The sequence below is a fragment of the Apis florea genome, unplaced genomic scaffold, assembly GCF_048593485.1.
Source record: "Apis florea isolate Af1SG1 unplaced genomic scaffold, ASM4859348v1 contig_1615_pilon, whole genome shotgun sequence".
NCBI lineage: Eukaryota > Metazoa > Arthropoda > Insecta > Hymenoptera > Apidae > Apis > Apis florea.
This window is the reverse complement of record NW_028256416.1, coordinates 3,230,524-3,245,694: the sequence shown is the minus strand read 5'-3', so window position 1 is coordinate 3,245,694 and position 15,171 is coordinate 3,230,524. Positions and strand designations below refer to the sequence as shown.

The window sequence follows — 15,171 nt, the reverse complement described above, 5'->3', positions numbered from 1 at the left end:
GAGGTTGGGATTCGAATAATTTCTCGAATCTTTATGGAATTTTTGGCGAACGTGTCTCGTCGGGATACGTTATATTTTTATGGGGTTAAGTTAATGGTTCATTTGGGAAATCGGTAACGGTTTATAGATTTTGGTGGAAAGAAACGTGGAAAGAGTCTATTTTTTTAAGAAATCGTTACGGGTTTGGATTTTTTTTTCTTTTTTTTTTTTCTCGAAGAAAAGTAGCAAAGAAGGATCTAGGAGAAGAGAGTTTTTAAATTGGCGATTCGTTGGCGATAATTTTACAAAAATTTTCACGCTTGATAAAAATTCCGCGAGATATTACGATATTATTGAATTTCGTTCGGTTTGTTTCAGCGAATCGACGATATTCGAAATTTCGTAAAATTGTAAAATTCATTGGCTATTTTATTATACGTTAATGAAGACTGCGCGACTAATAACGTTGAAAGTAATTAACGCACACGATCGATCTTGAAACAATAGTGTAAATTATCTCGGCGTTCTCGTCGACAACGATATCGGAAAATCGGTATTTCCAAAATTCTTGGTCGGTTTGCAACCAAGTTGCAAATTAATTCCAATCTTTTCAACGCGACGGTCTTCCAGATTAATACGTTTCGATGTTCACGCTTTATCCGACCTTGCTAACCTTGTCGCGAATTCAATCAACTCGGGACCTCGATGCATACATGTCGTTGTGTACGACTCGTTCAGATGAGAATCGAAAGTATAATCCTTTTTAATTTAAGTAGTAACCCAGTTTTTCGAAGTGGGGTTTTTCAACGAGTTATTGGTTTCACTTCACGTGAAATATCACCGTTCTTCGAATCCCAACCGAGTTAGTTTCTTAAGTTTCCAACTGCTCGAAAGTACGATGGAAATACGGTGGAAATTATTTTCTTCATTTTTAACGAAGTCGAAAGTACTTTACCAATGATAACACGAAACATAATTATTTAATGCAATCTTGCACAGGCAAACTTGCAGGGGAACGAAAATAATAACTCAAAAATAGTTCCCTGCCCGTCTACTCTTAGTGCAGATAAATCTCAAATCAGGAGAAAGAAATTTAAAAATATCGCTTCGAATAACGCTTTGCCTCGCCGTGTTTTTAACAAAAGTTAAAAAAAAAAGTTAAATAAAAGGTATATGCAAGAAGAAAGGAACGCTCTTCTTCGGGGAAAAGAAAGTTGAAAAGTATCGATCATTGTTTCCCTTGCTCCTCGAACGAGACCTGTTCGCCACGTTGGAAAGGGTTGAAAAAAATTTCCAGGACCCGAACAAAGAGGAGGGATGTTCGTTTTGGCCACGTCTCGACCACGTACGAAGTTGGGAAATAATTCGACGGACGGCGCGACATTAAGCGAAATTGCCAAGAATAATATAGGAATTTACATTTAATTTCGAGAAATGGAAGTGGACCGGGGAGCAAAGGGATACGCGAGGTACGTGCAACGAATTTCTTCTCGACCTGAATTCGCAGACAATTTTCCCGGCGCACGATCGCCGATAAATTAATTTCCCGTCAATTAACCGGATCTCTCCAAATTAATTCTTTCGCTTCGCGTTTTCGACGGCCACGAAAATGTACTTCTTTATCGAATGAGGGGGAAAAAGGATTCTAAGAATCCGAAGAGGTTGAGAAATTTAAGATATTTAACCCGGCACGCTTGTTTCGACTTGTGTTTCGACCCCATTGTCTCGATCTTTTCCCTCGAACGTTCCGTTGAAAATTCGTGGACGAGTTGCTGGTCCCGGCAATTCGAAACAACACGCTCTCCGTTGTATTAAAATAACGGCGGCCATCTTCCTTGAGATGGATTGGCGAAGAGCGAATGAGGAACGAGTCGTAAGGATACTGGAAAATATTGGAGAGATATGAAATTAATTGAAACGTTCAGTCTTCACGGATACAAGTAAAAGCGCTCGTTAACGGTGACTCGTTCGTTGATCAATCTTTTGCCGAGATGCTGTACTTTCGAATGTGGAATTCATTCTACGATGAAAAAATTCCGAAACAAACGCTTTCGATGAAAAATTTAATCAAACAGTCCGTGACGGTAATTTAAACGATTTCTTCAAACTCCTTTGACGTAAAAATCGGAGATTATTTTAAACAATCTTGTACGATTCTACGTTTCAATCAATATTTCGTTGTATTATAGATAAGTATTACGGAAAAAAAAAAGAAGGAGAAAGAAAAAAGAAAAAAATCATGGATAGTTAAAAGGGAAATTAATACTTAAAAAAAGAATCGATTTATAATACATTTTATAGTACACACGCTTTCAAAGAGCGATAATGAAACGAAATAAAATTTATTTATTCGATGGGATACCGAAGGTATTAATAAATTTCGGCCAATGTTCGTCGGTTCGTTGAACTCGTCACCCTCAATTTCGGTGCATAGTTTGAAATAATCGATGAAAACGAGATTTAAAACAACGCTTCTAAACAATGAATACGTATATCTGATTCACAATTTTTGTCGGATGATATACACACACACACATATATATATATATATATCGCGATTGCAATTTTCTAGGATTTCCTTTCATCTCTCTCTCTCTCTCTCTCTCTCTTTTCACTTGCACTCTCCGCACATCCGGTACAACGTTTGATTGATGATGTTTCCAACTGTATTACCAAACACGCATTCGTTTTAAACCTTTGATCCCTGCACCCGATCCGAATAGACGCGATAAATGTTAAACACCACCGGTTATCCACGCGGAGGGGGGCGAACAACGAAATCGAATTGCAAAAAAAAAAAACATATATCGGGAAAACAATGATTTGCTATGAAAATTTAGTAGAATTCGAAGCTTCTTTATCTATCTACGAACGTCTGTCTGTCTACGAACAGTACAACGGAATTAGAATTATGGAATTTTTGTTTAGAAGATTCTCGAGAGAGAGAGAGAGAGAGAGAGAAGGATAATAAAAATAATAAAAAAAAAAATACAAGAGAAGTTATAGGAAGAAAGTGCGATCAAGGCGAGCGTCCAAGTAATCGCGCTTTCGACACGAGACTGTACACGTATAAAACACCAATGATACGAATCGTGCACGCCACGTTTCCGTTCGCCGTGATGTACGATCGACAGTTTGGGACACGCGAGTAGTTTTCAAACGGGCAGGAAAAAAGAAGAAGGAAAACAAAAAAAAAAAAAACGAAAGATGAAATATAGGGGAGAAGAAAAAAAAATAATAAAAGGGGAAAAAAAGGAAGGAGAAAAAAATGGGAAGAAATAAAAGAATCGAATTTTTGAAACTCGTTTCCCCGGTACCTGTTCGATTTTTTATCTATTTGAAAAGGAGGAAGGAAGATGGTGGGGAGGGAGGGAGGACGGTAGTTAGAGAAAGCGATGAGACTCGTTGCAACCAGACGACTAGGGGTGAGGCGAGGTGGGTGCAAAACGCGCGAAACTGGAATAGAAATAAACCACCGGTCATATCCCATTTGATATTCAACCTCCGGCGTATCTGTCGTACTGCGCTTCCGTGTCTCCTATTCTTCCCGTTACAATGGAACTGCTGAACGTTACTCGTTGATTTAAATTTTCCGGTACATGGGCGTGCACAGCCGCGGCTGGATATCGCCCACCTCCGCCGCCCCCTTCACCTGCCAACCCCCTCGACCGCCGCCACTTTTCGTTCGACACAAAGCGCCCCGTCATTTTTACCAGTCGAAGAAGAAACGAGGGTAAAAAAAAGAAAGAGAGAGAGAGAGAGAAGGATAATAAAAATAATAAAAAAAAAAAAATACAAGAGAAGTTATAGGAAGAAAGTGCTTCCTGAAACCGAGACCTTTCCGTTTCGACGAACTAACGAACTATTTGCAATCAAATTTCGATATTTTTTTTCTTTTTTTTTTTTTTCCCTCGTGCCTTCGCCACTTTCGTGCCAGTAGTTCCGACGCTCTCCGGTTTGAAAATCTTTTTTTTCCCTTTTTTTCTCCTCCCTCCCCTCTTGCCATATCTGCCCTCGTTGCCACAACAACCACTAATTGGACTTTTATTGGGCTTCAATGGACTTTCTTTCTTCCCCTGTAGAAGAGATTGGCTTCTTTTCTTCTCGCAAAGAGGAATGTGGGATTGTTAAATTCGACGGATATTTAAGGATCAGGATAATTAAGGAAAAATTGGAAAAGATGAAGGATTGATTTTTTTTTTTTTTTTGATTGATTGATTTTAGCTAGTAGCGTTATAAGCTAGTGCGAACTTTCACTTCGAAAAACTATTTTCGTTAGAAGAAGTTCTTTTATTGGAGGAGATTTTATAGGAGGAGATATTCCTCCTTTCCAATGTCGCTTGGACGTTTCATGGTAAATCATTCTTCATTTGACTTTTCTACTCTTTCGATTGAAATATCGACTTTTGAGAATTTTCAAACGACAAATTTACTTAAAATACTTTTTCCAAAATACGTTATTTATTTAACACGCTCGTCGTTAAAACGTTTCATCGATGATCCAGGAAGCTTAATTAATAATCCTTCTCGAAACTTCATATTTCTTCATCTCGAATAAAGAAACGATTAAAGAGGAACGATAAAGAGAAATTTAAACGCACGAAAATCCCGCTGATGTGCAAAATGTTTTCTGTGGAACGTAATTCGCACAGAAAGAGATTCTCGTTACATCGTTCCGGGGAAGATGCACCACCGTTGCGTCACTTTGCCGGTCCTAAAAGGTAGACAACAGGTAGAACCGAGGGAGAAAAAGGGTGGAAGATGTATTCGTGACACCTGGATTCTGCGTCGTTTCATGGGGAATTAACCGCCGGGTTTAAAAAATTTGGATTTACGTTGTTTCCTGGAGAAAATTACAGTTTCGTTAGAGAATGAAAGTCGCCTCAAAGAAAAATCAAATCTTCCTTAATTGTTTCGACCTACTACTTTCCTCGATCATCAAAGAATTACATTATTCGCGTTAAGAAAAAAAGTTTCGAAAAGGAATGCAAATTCGTCGAGGATAAATAAAAATCTTGTCATAAACAAACTTATAAAATTTTTCCTATCAACATCGCGAAGAGAATACTCTTGCACTCTTGCGAAGATTTCTCAGATCTTAAATATCGTAGGGAGAAGAATTGTAACGATCGATCGTGAGAGAAGACGATCCTCGTTGAAACACAAAGAGTGGAAAGAAGACGATCGTACATCCCGTCATGCTCCCCTGGCAATTCGAGCAAACCTCGAATCCCTAATTACAGGAAATTAACGCCGCCTCGACAATCGGCCGGGCGTGAAATCTCGATTAATCCGGGCAAGCTACGTCGGCCTGGTTCATTCGCAGAAATACGTGTTTCCGGGACGCGACGGCTCCGGCCATGGCGGCTCCGTCAGAGACGTCGAAGAATCGTGCTGACGTAACTGGAATATATCATCACCGTGCGAGGAGGCGAGGTATTATATCGGCGGCGCGGGCTGAGGGGAGGGGAACGATGTCCGCCACTGTCACGGAAGCGGAGGCAGAGTCAAGAATTTAGTTTGGCGAAACGGAAGACACGGCCATAATGAGTTTCCTATTAGATTCGGTTCCCACGGTTGCCTTGGTAACCAGCCTTCGACTTTCGATCCTCCCTCTCTCTCTCTCTCTCTCTCTCTCTCTCTCCATCCGCCCACGTAAGCAAATACGCTGCACTTTGCTTTTTCTTCCCGTTTTCTTCTTCCTTCCCTTCCCTTCCTTCAAAGGAGTTGCTCTTGACGCGAGCGACGAGAATCGCTGCTGCAAATTTAATGGCCGAGCAGCATAAATGCTTCGACTGGGGACGCTTCTTTTTGATGATTTTTTCCTTCGAAAAAAGGAAGAGAAATTGGAAAGGAAGCGTTGCAAACGCTCGAGTTTTAAATCGAAGACTATGTTCTCTCACAGAATAATTCGAGTAATAATAACTGTCTCGAAACTGTTCCCGATACCCGTCGACGAGCGTCTTCCTCCGTTCTCCACCGGTGAGACAATAGGCGGAGAGAAGGACAGGTGTAATTAGTTGAACCGTTCGGAGGTGCAGGGTCGCTATGCTAATGACTACCGGCCGGCCTCATCCACGGCTCTTGTAACCCGGTTCCTACAATTGCCAACTTCTACACGCACGTAATTAGGGGAACGTTCGAAGCGGTTAACGATCGGCCTCGCCTCCCTCGCTGCTGAATTTCCAGAAACTGGGTGACAAAGTTTAACTCGCTGACGATCGAGAGAAGGGATCGAGATTAATTCGAGCGTCGCCTCGTCTCCTCGTGGGTTGCCCGTCGGAATTTTCTTGGTCGGACACTTCTCGATGACGAGGATGCGGTTCTCGACGTCTAACGAAATTTCCCGATCGAGGATGATTCTTCGAAGGGTCATCGTTCGAGAGGAAACGGTGATTGTAATCGAGGAGGACAAGTTTTCACAACTTGGCCGCGTGACAGCGTGCAAGGATGAAAGAATAACAACAATAAGGGTGGATAATTATGAGGGAAATTGCAGCAACCCTCTGGGATAGAGATTAAAGTAAAGCGGGGGTAAAGTGGAGCGCTGGTAATCACTCACCTAAAATGCCGAGTCTGTAATTTATAGTGACGACGACGACACCCCCGTAACTCGCCAATACGCTGCCGTCGTAAGGGTTGCCGCTGCTCCATTCATAGCTCTCCCCGTGCACGAACACGATCACCGGGTATCTCCTTCCTCCACCGTCCCTCGCGCCAGCTGTAATCAATAAAATTATCCGCTGATCGATCGCCACCGCTGACACTTGATAGTTGCGCGTCTCGCATCCTTAAACATCCATTTTTCAAAGGGGGGCTCGCTCTGTACAAACTTTTCACGCCGGCACGTTAAAAGGATTATCCGGCCAAGTTTGTCCGGAGGATTCTAACTCGTCGTATCATCGTGTACGCAACAACTCGTGATAACAAGTTGCGCGGAAAAGTTTAGCGCGGCGAGGCGTAGCGTGCAGTTAGTTAATTACGAATATATCCGGTGTTGGGGAGGATTCGAGGCGAGTGTATTTTCGAGGGGTGTATCGCGCGCAACTCATCAGCGGGTAAATGAAAATGTTCTCCTCGGGCAAAACCGAACCGCCTTGTGTTACGAGGAGTATCTTTCGGCCGCGGTAAAAACGAGGACATTAGCTCGAGGTCGTTTCGATTTAATGGCCGAACCGTGGAAAATTGTTGCAAGGAAGCGACCAGCTGTGCCTCCTCCATTTCTGAACTCTCGTTAAAGCTTCGTCGTAAGTGGTCAAAATCGTGCGTTGCGCTGCATCGTTGAAATGGAAACGACCCCCCCCCCTCCCCCCTCGTTCGACCTTCCTTTAAACCGATTCGAACAAAAATTACGAATCATCATGTGAAGAATGGAGAAGAATAAGATGGGATCGCGTTATTCTTACTTGCCTGACGTGGTATGATTAAATCTTATCTTCCATTTTCGTCCGTTCGTAAATTTATCGAAAATTATCGTAAAGGAAATTCGAAAACGTTCCATGTTCTCGATCGATTCGTTAAAATTTGTTAAGATTCAGTCGAACAATTAAGGACGAAAACTTTGGACGGCAAGTATCATACGTGGCTATCGTATCGCGTTCGAGGTAATTAAAACGAGGGTTGACGAACGCGAGCCGAGTACGTCAATCGGATCTGGTATGCTAATACCAGGGGTTGGAGCACACGTGGCCATGATCGCTGTGGCGGGACAACGGCCTCGGTCATAATTCAACAAATCAGGCGCGTTACCGCCCCTGTTTGAGCGATAGTGTTCAAACGGGGCGATCCGATTTTCTCCCCTTCACCCCGTTTTTCATCGACGAAATTGGCCGGCACAAAGGGAGGGGAAGGAGGAGGGATCGATACACCGACGAGAAACGGTCGAATCTACGAAACGAGATGTCTTGGGTTTTGCAATTAAAATCGCGGGAAGCGTACGTGCGGAAGAATTTGAAAAGGATTTGAGATCAAGTTTTCTCTTTTGCCGGCCGAGAATGATAGATAGATTTAATAGCCGGATATAGCGGTCGTTAAAAATCTTATTAAAATTCAATATTCGCGGCAAATATCTCGGCAATAGAAAGAAATTTTAATGGATGGTATTAAAAGCGATTAAATTCAAACCTTCGGGGGAGGAGGGGAGCCTAGGGGAGGGGGAAACGGAAATTTTATACGTGTATAACCTCTCCATCACGGTCCCACCACGGCTTGCCACCAATGAAATTACAAACGGAGAAACAGAGCTGATTAAATATTTAATTCACTTACTTCTTCTCTCTGCTTTCTTCTTGCCCCTTTATTAATCGAGTCGCGCGATTCTGTAAAGAGGAGAGACCGCAAAAGGGGGGTGTGATTCGATTCGTCTTTTTATCGCTTTTAATAAAAGAGAGAGAAAGAGAGAGAAAGAAAAAAGGAAACGTACATTAAATACGAGCACGCGATGTGATTCTTCGTCTCTGTGTCTCTCGCTCGTTTTCTTTTGTGTTCCTCCTTTTTGTTTTTCACTCGGACAAACAAAGTTTCGAAAGAGGTGGTGAAGAAACCACTTTGAGAAACCACCTTTCTTCTCTCCTGTGGTCGTTTCTTCGGCAAATTTTTCCTTTTTTTTTTTTTTATCGAGAATTATCTCGTCGATATTACAACGAATCGTCTAAAATTATCAATATATATCTGAGTATTCCGAGAAACGAAGAACGCAACGAAAGGGAAAAAGTTGGTATAGCAAGAATGAAAACAAACGAAAAAAAAAAAAAAAAAGAAAGAAAAGGAAAAAAAAGAAAAAAGGGTTAATTCGAAATAAACGAGAATTCTTAATGAAACGCAATCTCTCGCGATAATTCTTCATATCCGTACAATTGTTCGTTTTTTTCGATACAACTTTTCTACATCGTTCCACTCAGACTTCCACTTTAACCGTCCCTTTTCTTTTTCCACCCTTTTCTTCGCTACGCTATATTTCCCTCTGATTACTTCTCCCGTTACTCGACCTCTCCTCTCCTTTGATCCCCTTTCTCCCGTCTTATTCCCTTGAAATCGTCCTGTGTACCCGTTTATCCCATCGTGTTTCTTCCAAGTAACATTGTCCCGTGCTCCTGAAATATTTTTCCAGAACGAACCGCGTTGCTTATCCCGAGATACATCCTCAATTTTATCTCGCGCTTTATTAAGCCGCCTTTTTTTACACGGCCGTCACTTCGTATTTTGTCCAACGCCATCGAGGAAAATGTTTCCTCCGTCTTTGAAACGAGTTCGTTCGGCTCGTAACCCGCGCCGAAAGGCGAAAGAAGAATATTATTTTCCACTTGTTTTTCATTCCGTCTTTTTTTTAAATAATTAATATCCCAGATCATCTTCGATGCAGCATTTTATTCATCCATGAAAAATACGCTCGAGACCTTTAGTTTCACACCCTCGTATAACAACGCTCGAATTCTGAAGGATTCTCCTTCTCACCGATCTGTGTGAGTACCTACGAGTCTTTAGGGGTGGTCAAAATAATTTACGACCACTTGACCACCGTTAAAAGCTCCGAAGGTAAGGACATTTGTCATCCAACTCTACGAGCACCCTCAGAAAAATAAGTTTCGGTAATTTTCAAGTAGTGATTTCCCTACCATTGCGTTTCTTTTCGATCTCAAATCCTCGATGTTGTTTAGAATGAAAAGAGTGTACGATCACTCGACTTGATCGAAAAAAGCTCTGAAGATAAAATAATAATTAATAAAATATATAATTAAAATATATAATTTAATAAAATATCCTCAGAAAAATAAGTTTCGATAAATTTTCAACGGTGATTTCCCTATCATTACTCTTCGATCTCAAATCTTGAACATTTAAGATGAAAATAGTTTACAAGCACTGAAGATGAGCTTTAAAATATCCTCAGAAAAATAAGTTTCGATAAATTTTCAACGGTGATTTCCCTATCATTACTCTTCGATCTCGAATCCTCAACGTTTAAGATGAAAATAGTTTACGATTATTGTCAAAAAAAGCTCTGAAGATGAGCTTCAAAATATCCTCAGAAAAATAAGTTTCGATAATTTTCCACGGCGATTTCCCTACCGTTGCGTTTGTTTTCGCGCACGATCCTCGATCAACGTTAGTCGGCCGCAAGATAGATGAAAAGCGACACGCTGTTTGTCGCGAAACATTATCGAGTACAGGGATCAAACGAGGCGAAGATGGATTTAATCGGTGTACAAATTTGCTGGATCGAGATTTTTGGCTCGGCAAGCGAGGCCGATCCCTCCCCGGATGATGCATCCGGTGTGTCAGGGCGGTGTGTTAAGGCGGGCGCGGGACATTCGATTTTATCGGGCGGCGCGCGATACATTATTTCAGCCGGTGAATAAATTTGCCGGAGCACTGTCAATATTTGATACGATGTGCAAACAGTTTCGTATGCTGGCAACGCCTCTAACGTACTTTACATATTCATAAAGTCGTGCGTTCCCTTGTTTTAACCGAGGGGAGGGTTGTCGGTGAACGACGATGTTATCATCAATCGTAACGGCGACACTCGAATCGAATCGAATTTTATTCTCCCTCGAATCGATTTTCTCTTTCTTCTTCTTCTTCTTCTTCTTCTTTCAATTCTCAAAATCACGAAACGTCGAAGAGGTTGAAATTAATCTTGGTTAGTTTTTAACGAGAAACGAGGATAATGGTTGATCGTGACGTGGATAGGTGTTGAGAGACAAAAGATTCGCTTCATCGGAAACGACGATTTCACGGGGCACAAAAAGGAAGTTTTTCCGTCCGTTTTGCGCCTCGCCTTCGTGGTCCCGCCAGCTTCGCTGAGATCGCTTGTCTCTCGATAAAAATGGCAGCGTATCTTTGAAAAGATTTTCTTAAGAGGACGTCCCGGCTCGGACGTAAGAAAGCAGAAAATGGAGGAGATACGATCGAGCCTTCAACCTTGCCAGAGAAGCGAACTCAATTTCTAAATGCAATGCCGCCGCTTTTGCATCGCCTCCCTTTCGGAGTGTTACGAAACGGATTACGTTTGTTCGATAACTCATCCCGATAATGTTTCAACGACGTTGTCTGTCAGGGAAATGGAAAATATTTCCCTTCCGAGTGGAAATATTAAAATCCATTCCCTCGAAACGATCAATTTCCCCTCCCCGAAGCGAACTAGCTTATTTCTCACGATGGATTACATGGCAGACAACGACTGCGTTTTCGTGGCTTTAAAATCCCTCCCCTCTAAAATCGTTTCATCCCCTATTTAGGGAAAGTTAGATCAGATAAAAGCGCGGACGAGGGAGCGAAACTTTTTTATTACTTTCGAATTGAATTCTATAAATCCTTGAATCGTCGTCCTCGTCGTCGTCCTCGTCGTCGTCCTCGTCGTCGTCGTCGTCGTGGAAGTGGCTTCGTCGCGACGATAATCGTTTCGCGATTTACATTCGTCCGTATTGGATTCGGAACTCGGAATAAGAAAAACAATTTCCCTTCGCCATCGTGACAAACATTCGTCTTCTCGTATTTCGTAGATTGTATTGCGCGTTCCCTTCTTATTATTTCTTGTCACTCGACTCGTGTCTATATAAGACGAGTTCACAGGCTGAAACTCGTCAGAGGTTGCCTTACTTGCGTAACGATTCTGCCACAAACAGCGGAGGGATCTAAGCGCAACCGATGTCGAGAGAATTACCCGTGTTCAAGAATCGGTTGCTAGTCTCGAACAACTTGACGTTGCCCGGAGCTCTTTGTCAGGCACGCCGCCGCAATCTAACTTCTATCATCAGCTAAATTAATCTTGTGAAATATTCTCGCGTATATTTCACAATTTTCGTTCTCTCCTACATCAGGAAATATTTTCGAATCGATTTCTCTTTTTAGAAATCGAATCACGAGGGGCAGATTTTTGAATAACAAATTAATATAAGGAACAGGTCAGGAAAATCGTCCCTCTGGTGGCGGGGACAAGAACCACATCACGCTGGTATCCTCGCCTTAAACGATTGGTTGGTTCATGGCGATGACACATGCCAGCATAGCCGAGACATTTTCGTTTCCCCATCCTCGCCCAATATCCACGAAAATCCCCTCGTACAAACCAAATATATATATATACTTTGTTAACTGACCAAATCGAAACTCCTGTCCACCCGACGACCCACATCACGATTCTAATATTTATACATAATTGCATCTCGGAAACTGTGTCCGTATTATCCAATCCTGCGAATTTCGTTTTCGACCACGTTTCGTCACTGTCGATTCCTCGATCGTTCCCTCGGACTCGTTCAAACAGCATTAACAATTGCGGAATGTTCCTGTTGCTCGCAAACTATCCGCCGCTATGTAATAGCCACGGAACAATCGTATTTCGTATGCAACCGGCAAAGCCGCTGTTTTCATCGACGCGCCCTTTCCGCTGAACGGTCCGCGGACCCTGACAATGCAGCACCGGGAATATTACGAGATATAAACTAGACTAACACGGTGTAATTCTGCTTAGCATGCTAACTGCGTGCTCGCCTGTAAGTCCAGGCGTAGGGTGGCCACCCTTATCCAAGCAAACAATCTGAAACTGTTGTACCTGCTATCTCGGTCGGCTTCTAATATCTTTCTTTCTTTCTTTCTTTCTTTCTTTCTTTCTTTTTTCTTTTTACTCCCACGTACACGTTGTAACCAACCATTCGCCCGTGGAAAAATTATGGCGGGATTAATGGAGCCGAGGAAGGCGATTGTTCCAGCGAATTCTTGGTTGGGCTGGAAAGGGAAGGAGACGTTACAGGTCGTTCGATTATTCCCGATCTTCCTCCTGATCCCACGTTCGCTCGACTTTCTTACCGTTTTCGAGGGGCGGCCACCCTCGTCGCCCACGTGTTTCTTATGTAAAGCAACGGATTTTCGTTTTCCCGTAAGGTTTATTCACGATATTTCGTAAGAAGAAGATGCGAAATTATATTAATATTAACCGGTGATATCGAGTTTGAATAAAAAAAAAATGAAGAGACGTATCAGAGTTATTTAAATAAATAACGATAAATAGTTGAGAGAGAAAACAATTTTTCGCCAACAATCTGAAAACGATTCACCGCCTCTCTGAAATTCGGCGAATCAAAAAGTTTCAGTCGATTCCCGATTGCGTTCCATTCATCGATCGTCAACAGACGGAATATTCATGAACACAGGCTCGGATCGCGTGGTTCGAAAGCCAGCCCGTTCCAATTTTCTCAATCGGAAGGGAAAAATCAACGGTCGCGAAGTGGCGCCGATGGAATCACCGGCCCGACAAACTCGGCAGTGAAGATCCGGCCGATTGTTTTCCCGGAATCCTCAGGGGGCGGTGAAGCGACCTACATCTCCCCGACACACACGTCGAAATACAGGCAACGAACGTTCTGTCCCTCGAACAAATATTAATCCGCCACACTCGATGGGTTGAAACGAATTTTCAAAACATTTTTTCCCTTTAACTTAAACTATCCTTAGCAGTAATCCGGATCCATCCAGATTCTTCCCATTCGAGTCACGAATCTTTCTTCCTTTAACCCTCCTCCAAGGGTTTACTTTACAGAGAAAAAGCAAGGTTTTTTTGAATAGGAGGCGGATGGACGACAACGCGTTTCCGTTAACCCTTGTTCTCCCTCGTGGATTCGTATCGATGTCTTGTTTTCGGGGGTTGATTTTTGCCTCGATAGCTACGGGAATTTTGGAGAAATGAAATGCGGATGAATGGAGGGGAAAGAAAAAAAGAAAAAAAAGTTGGAGGGAACGTTCCCCCCGCCCGTGAAACGAATTCCAACGCGATCGTTTGAAGTGAATTCGAATCGCTTTTGTAGGAGGCGGCCACCGCCTATGGGGAGGAAAATAAAAACGGAGGGTTATATGTTACCGCGGAGTTCGATGCTTGCCAAATAGACTTTTCACTAGTTCGTCGAGTTGGAAATGAGTCTCCCCCTTCCCCCCCTCCTTCCTCTCTCTGTCTGTCTTTCGAGGCAAAACGCTAGCCAGCCGATTACTTTTTCTAGGGGCAAATTTTTTCGTTCAAGCTTTCGTTTCGCTGTACATACAGAAACTGGAGTAGCGAGATTCGTAGTCGAAGCAACTTGTTATTACTCGAACAATCGTGGAAAATGGCAAAAGGAGGGGATAGCTCCTGCCCGTAACGAAGGAACAATTTTCTCCTTGATCGCGGAAAACACGATCGATCAAAACTCAATGTTTTCATGATCTTCCCCTCCCACCACGTGCTCGAAGATGGGAGAAGATGAAACGGGGGTAACAGATGGTCGGCCATCGGGGTTAAACGAGCGCTCCGCGGAGAGAATGGAATGGAAAAGAACGACGGAGGCGAAACGTTGTTTATACGGGGATGATGCACGAGGGTTGTTTAGTGGTTGGTTCTGGTGGTAACGGAGCGACAAATACACACACATACATATACGAGAACGTCGCAAGGCGAATTCTCTTCCGTTGCTTTGCGTTGCAACGCGAAATAAGGGGAGAAGCCGAAAAGGAAAAGCCGCAGGAAATGTCAAGTTTTTTATTAAATATCCCGCGCACCACCGCCCAAGGAAACTGGTTGGCGCGAGGCGAAACAAATTGGATACGGTCCTCCTCGTCCTCGTCAATTGAGTTTCGCATCCCTCTCCGCACCCTATGTCAGACAGCTCTGTTCCAGTCGTCCGTCGCGACGCTTGCCCTTCGATTTAACGATACTCCATTCGAACGAAGTATCTTGCTTTCCTTTCCTCCTCTCAGAAGTTTTCTCCGCCAATTCTTTTCTCCACCGAATTTGCGTAATCGTAAGGCAGACAGGCAGAAAATGCGAAAATGATAGATTCATATTGTAAATCCATGTCAATGCGTACGCGTGCCATTGGATTAATTCGAGAGCCATTAATTTTAGAGTTTGCGGGGAACGTTAACGAGGAAATGAAGAGCGAAATAGTAAAATATATATATGTATATATATATACATATATACGTATATAATACGGGGAAACGAGAAGCAATTTTACAAATTGACGTCGTTCTTCGAATTTTATTAATTATTTCGAGGGGAGACGGTGGAACGGTAACAATGTTAAAACATCGAATGTTTACCCTTCCCGTTTAAAAGCGGCCGTGCAATCAACCCAGTTAACTACGGCCGTGCATCGAGTCTTCGTTATTTACACATAAATTTCATTATGAAAGTTTAATAAATCCCACTGCAATGGGAAT

General features: G+C 42.7%; 1 protein-coding gene across 1 annotated transcript in view; it reads right to left on the bottom strand.

Annotated features, from left to right (window-relative positions):
- Positions 1-15,171, bottom strand: part of Nlg3 (Neuroligin 3) — a 240,474-nt gene that overhangs the window by 36,779 nt on the left and 188,524 nt on the right. Inside the window, exon 2 of the mRNA XM_012491368.3 lies at positions 6,542-6,700. Coding sequence (XP_012346822.2) covers positions 6,542-6,700 — 159 coding nt within the window. The remainder of the gene's footprint in view (positions 1-6,541; positions 6,701-15,171) is intronic.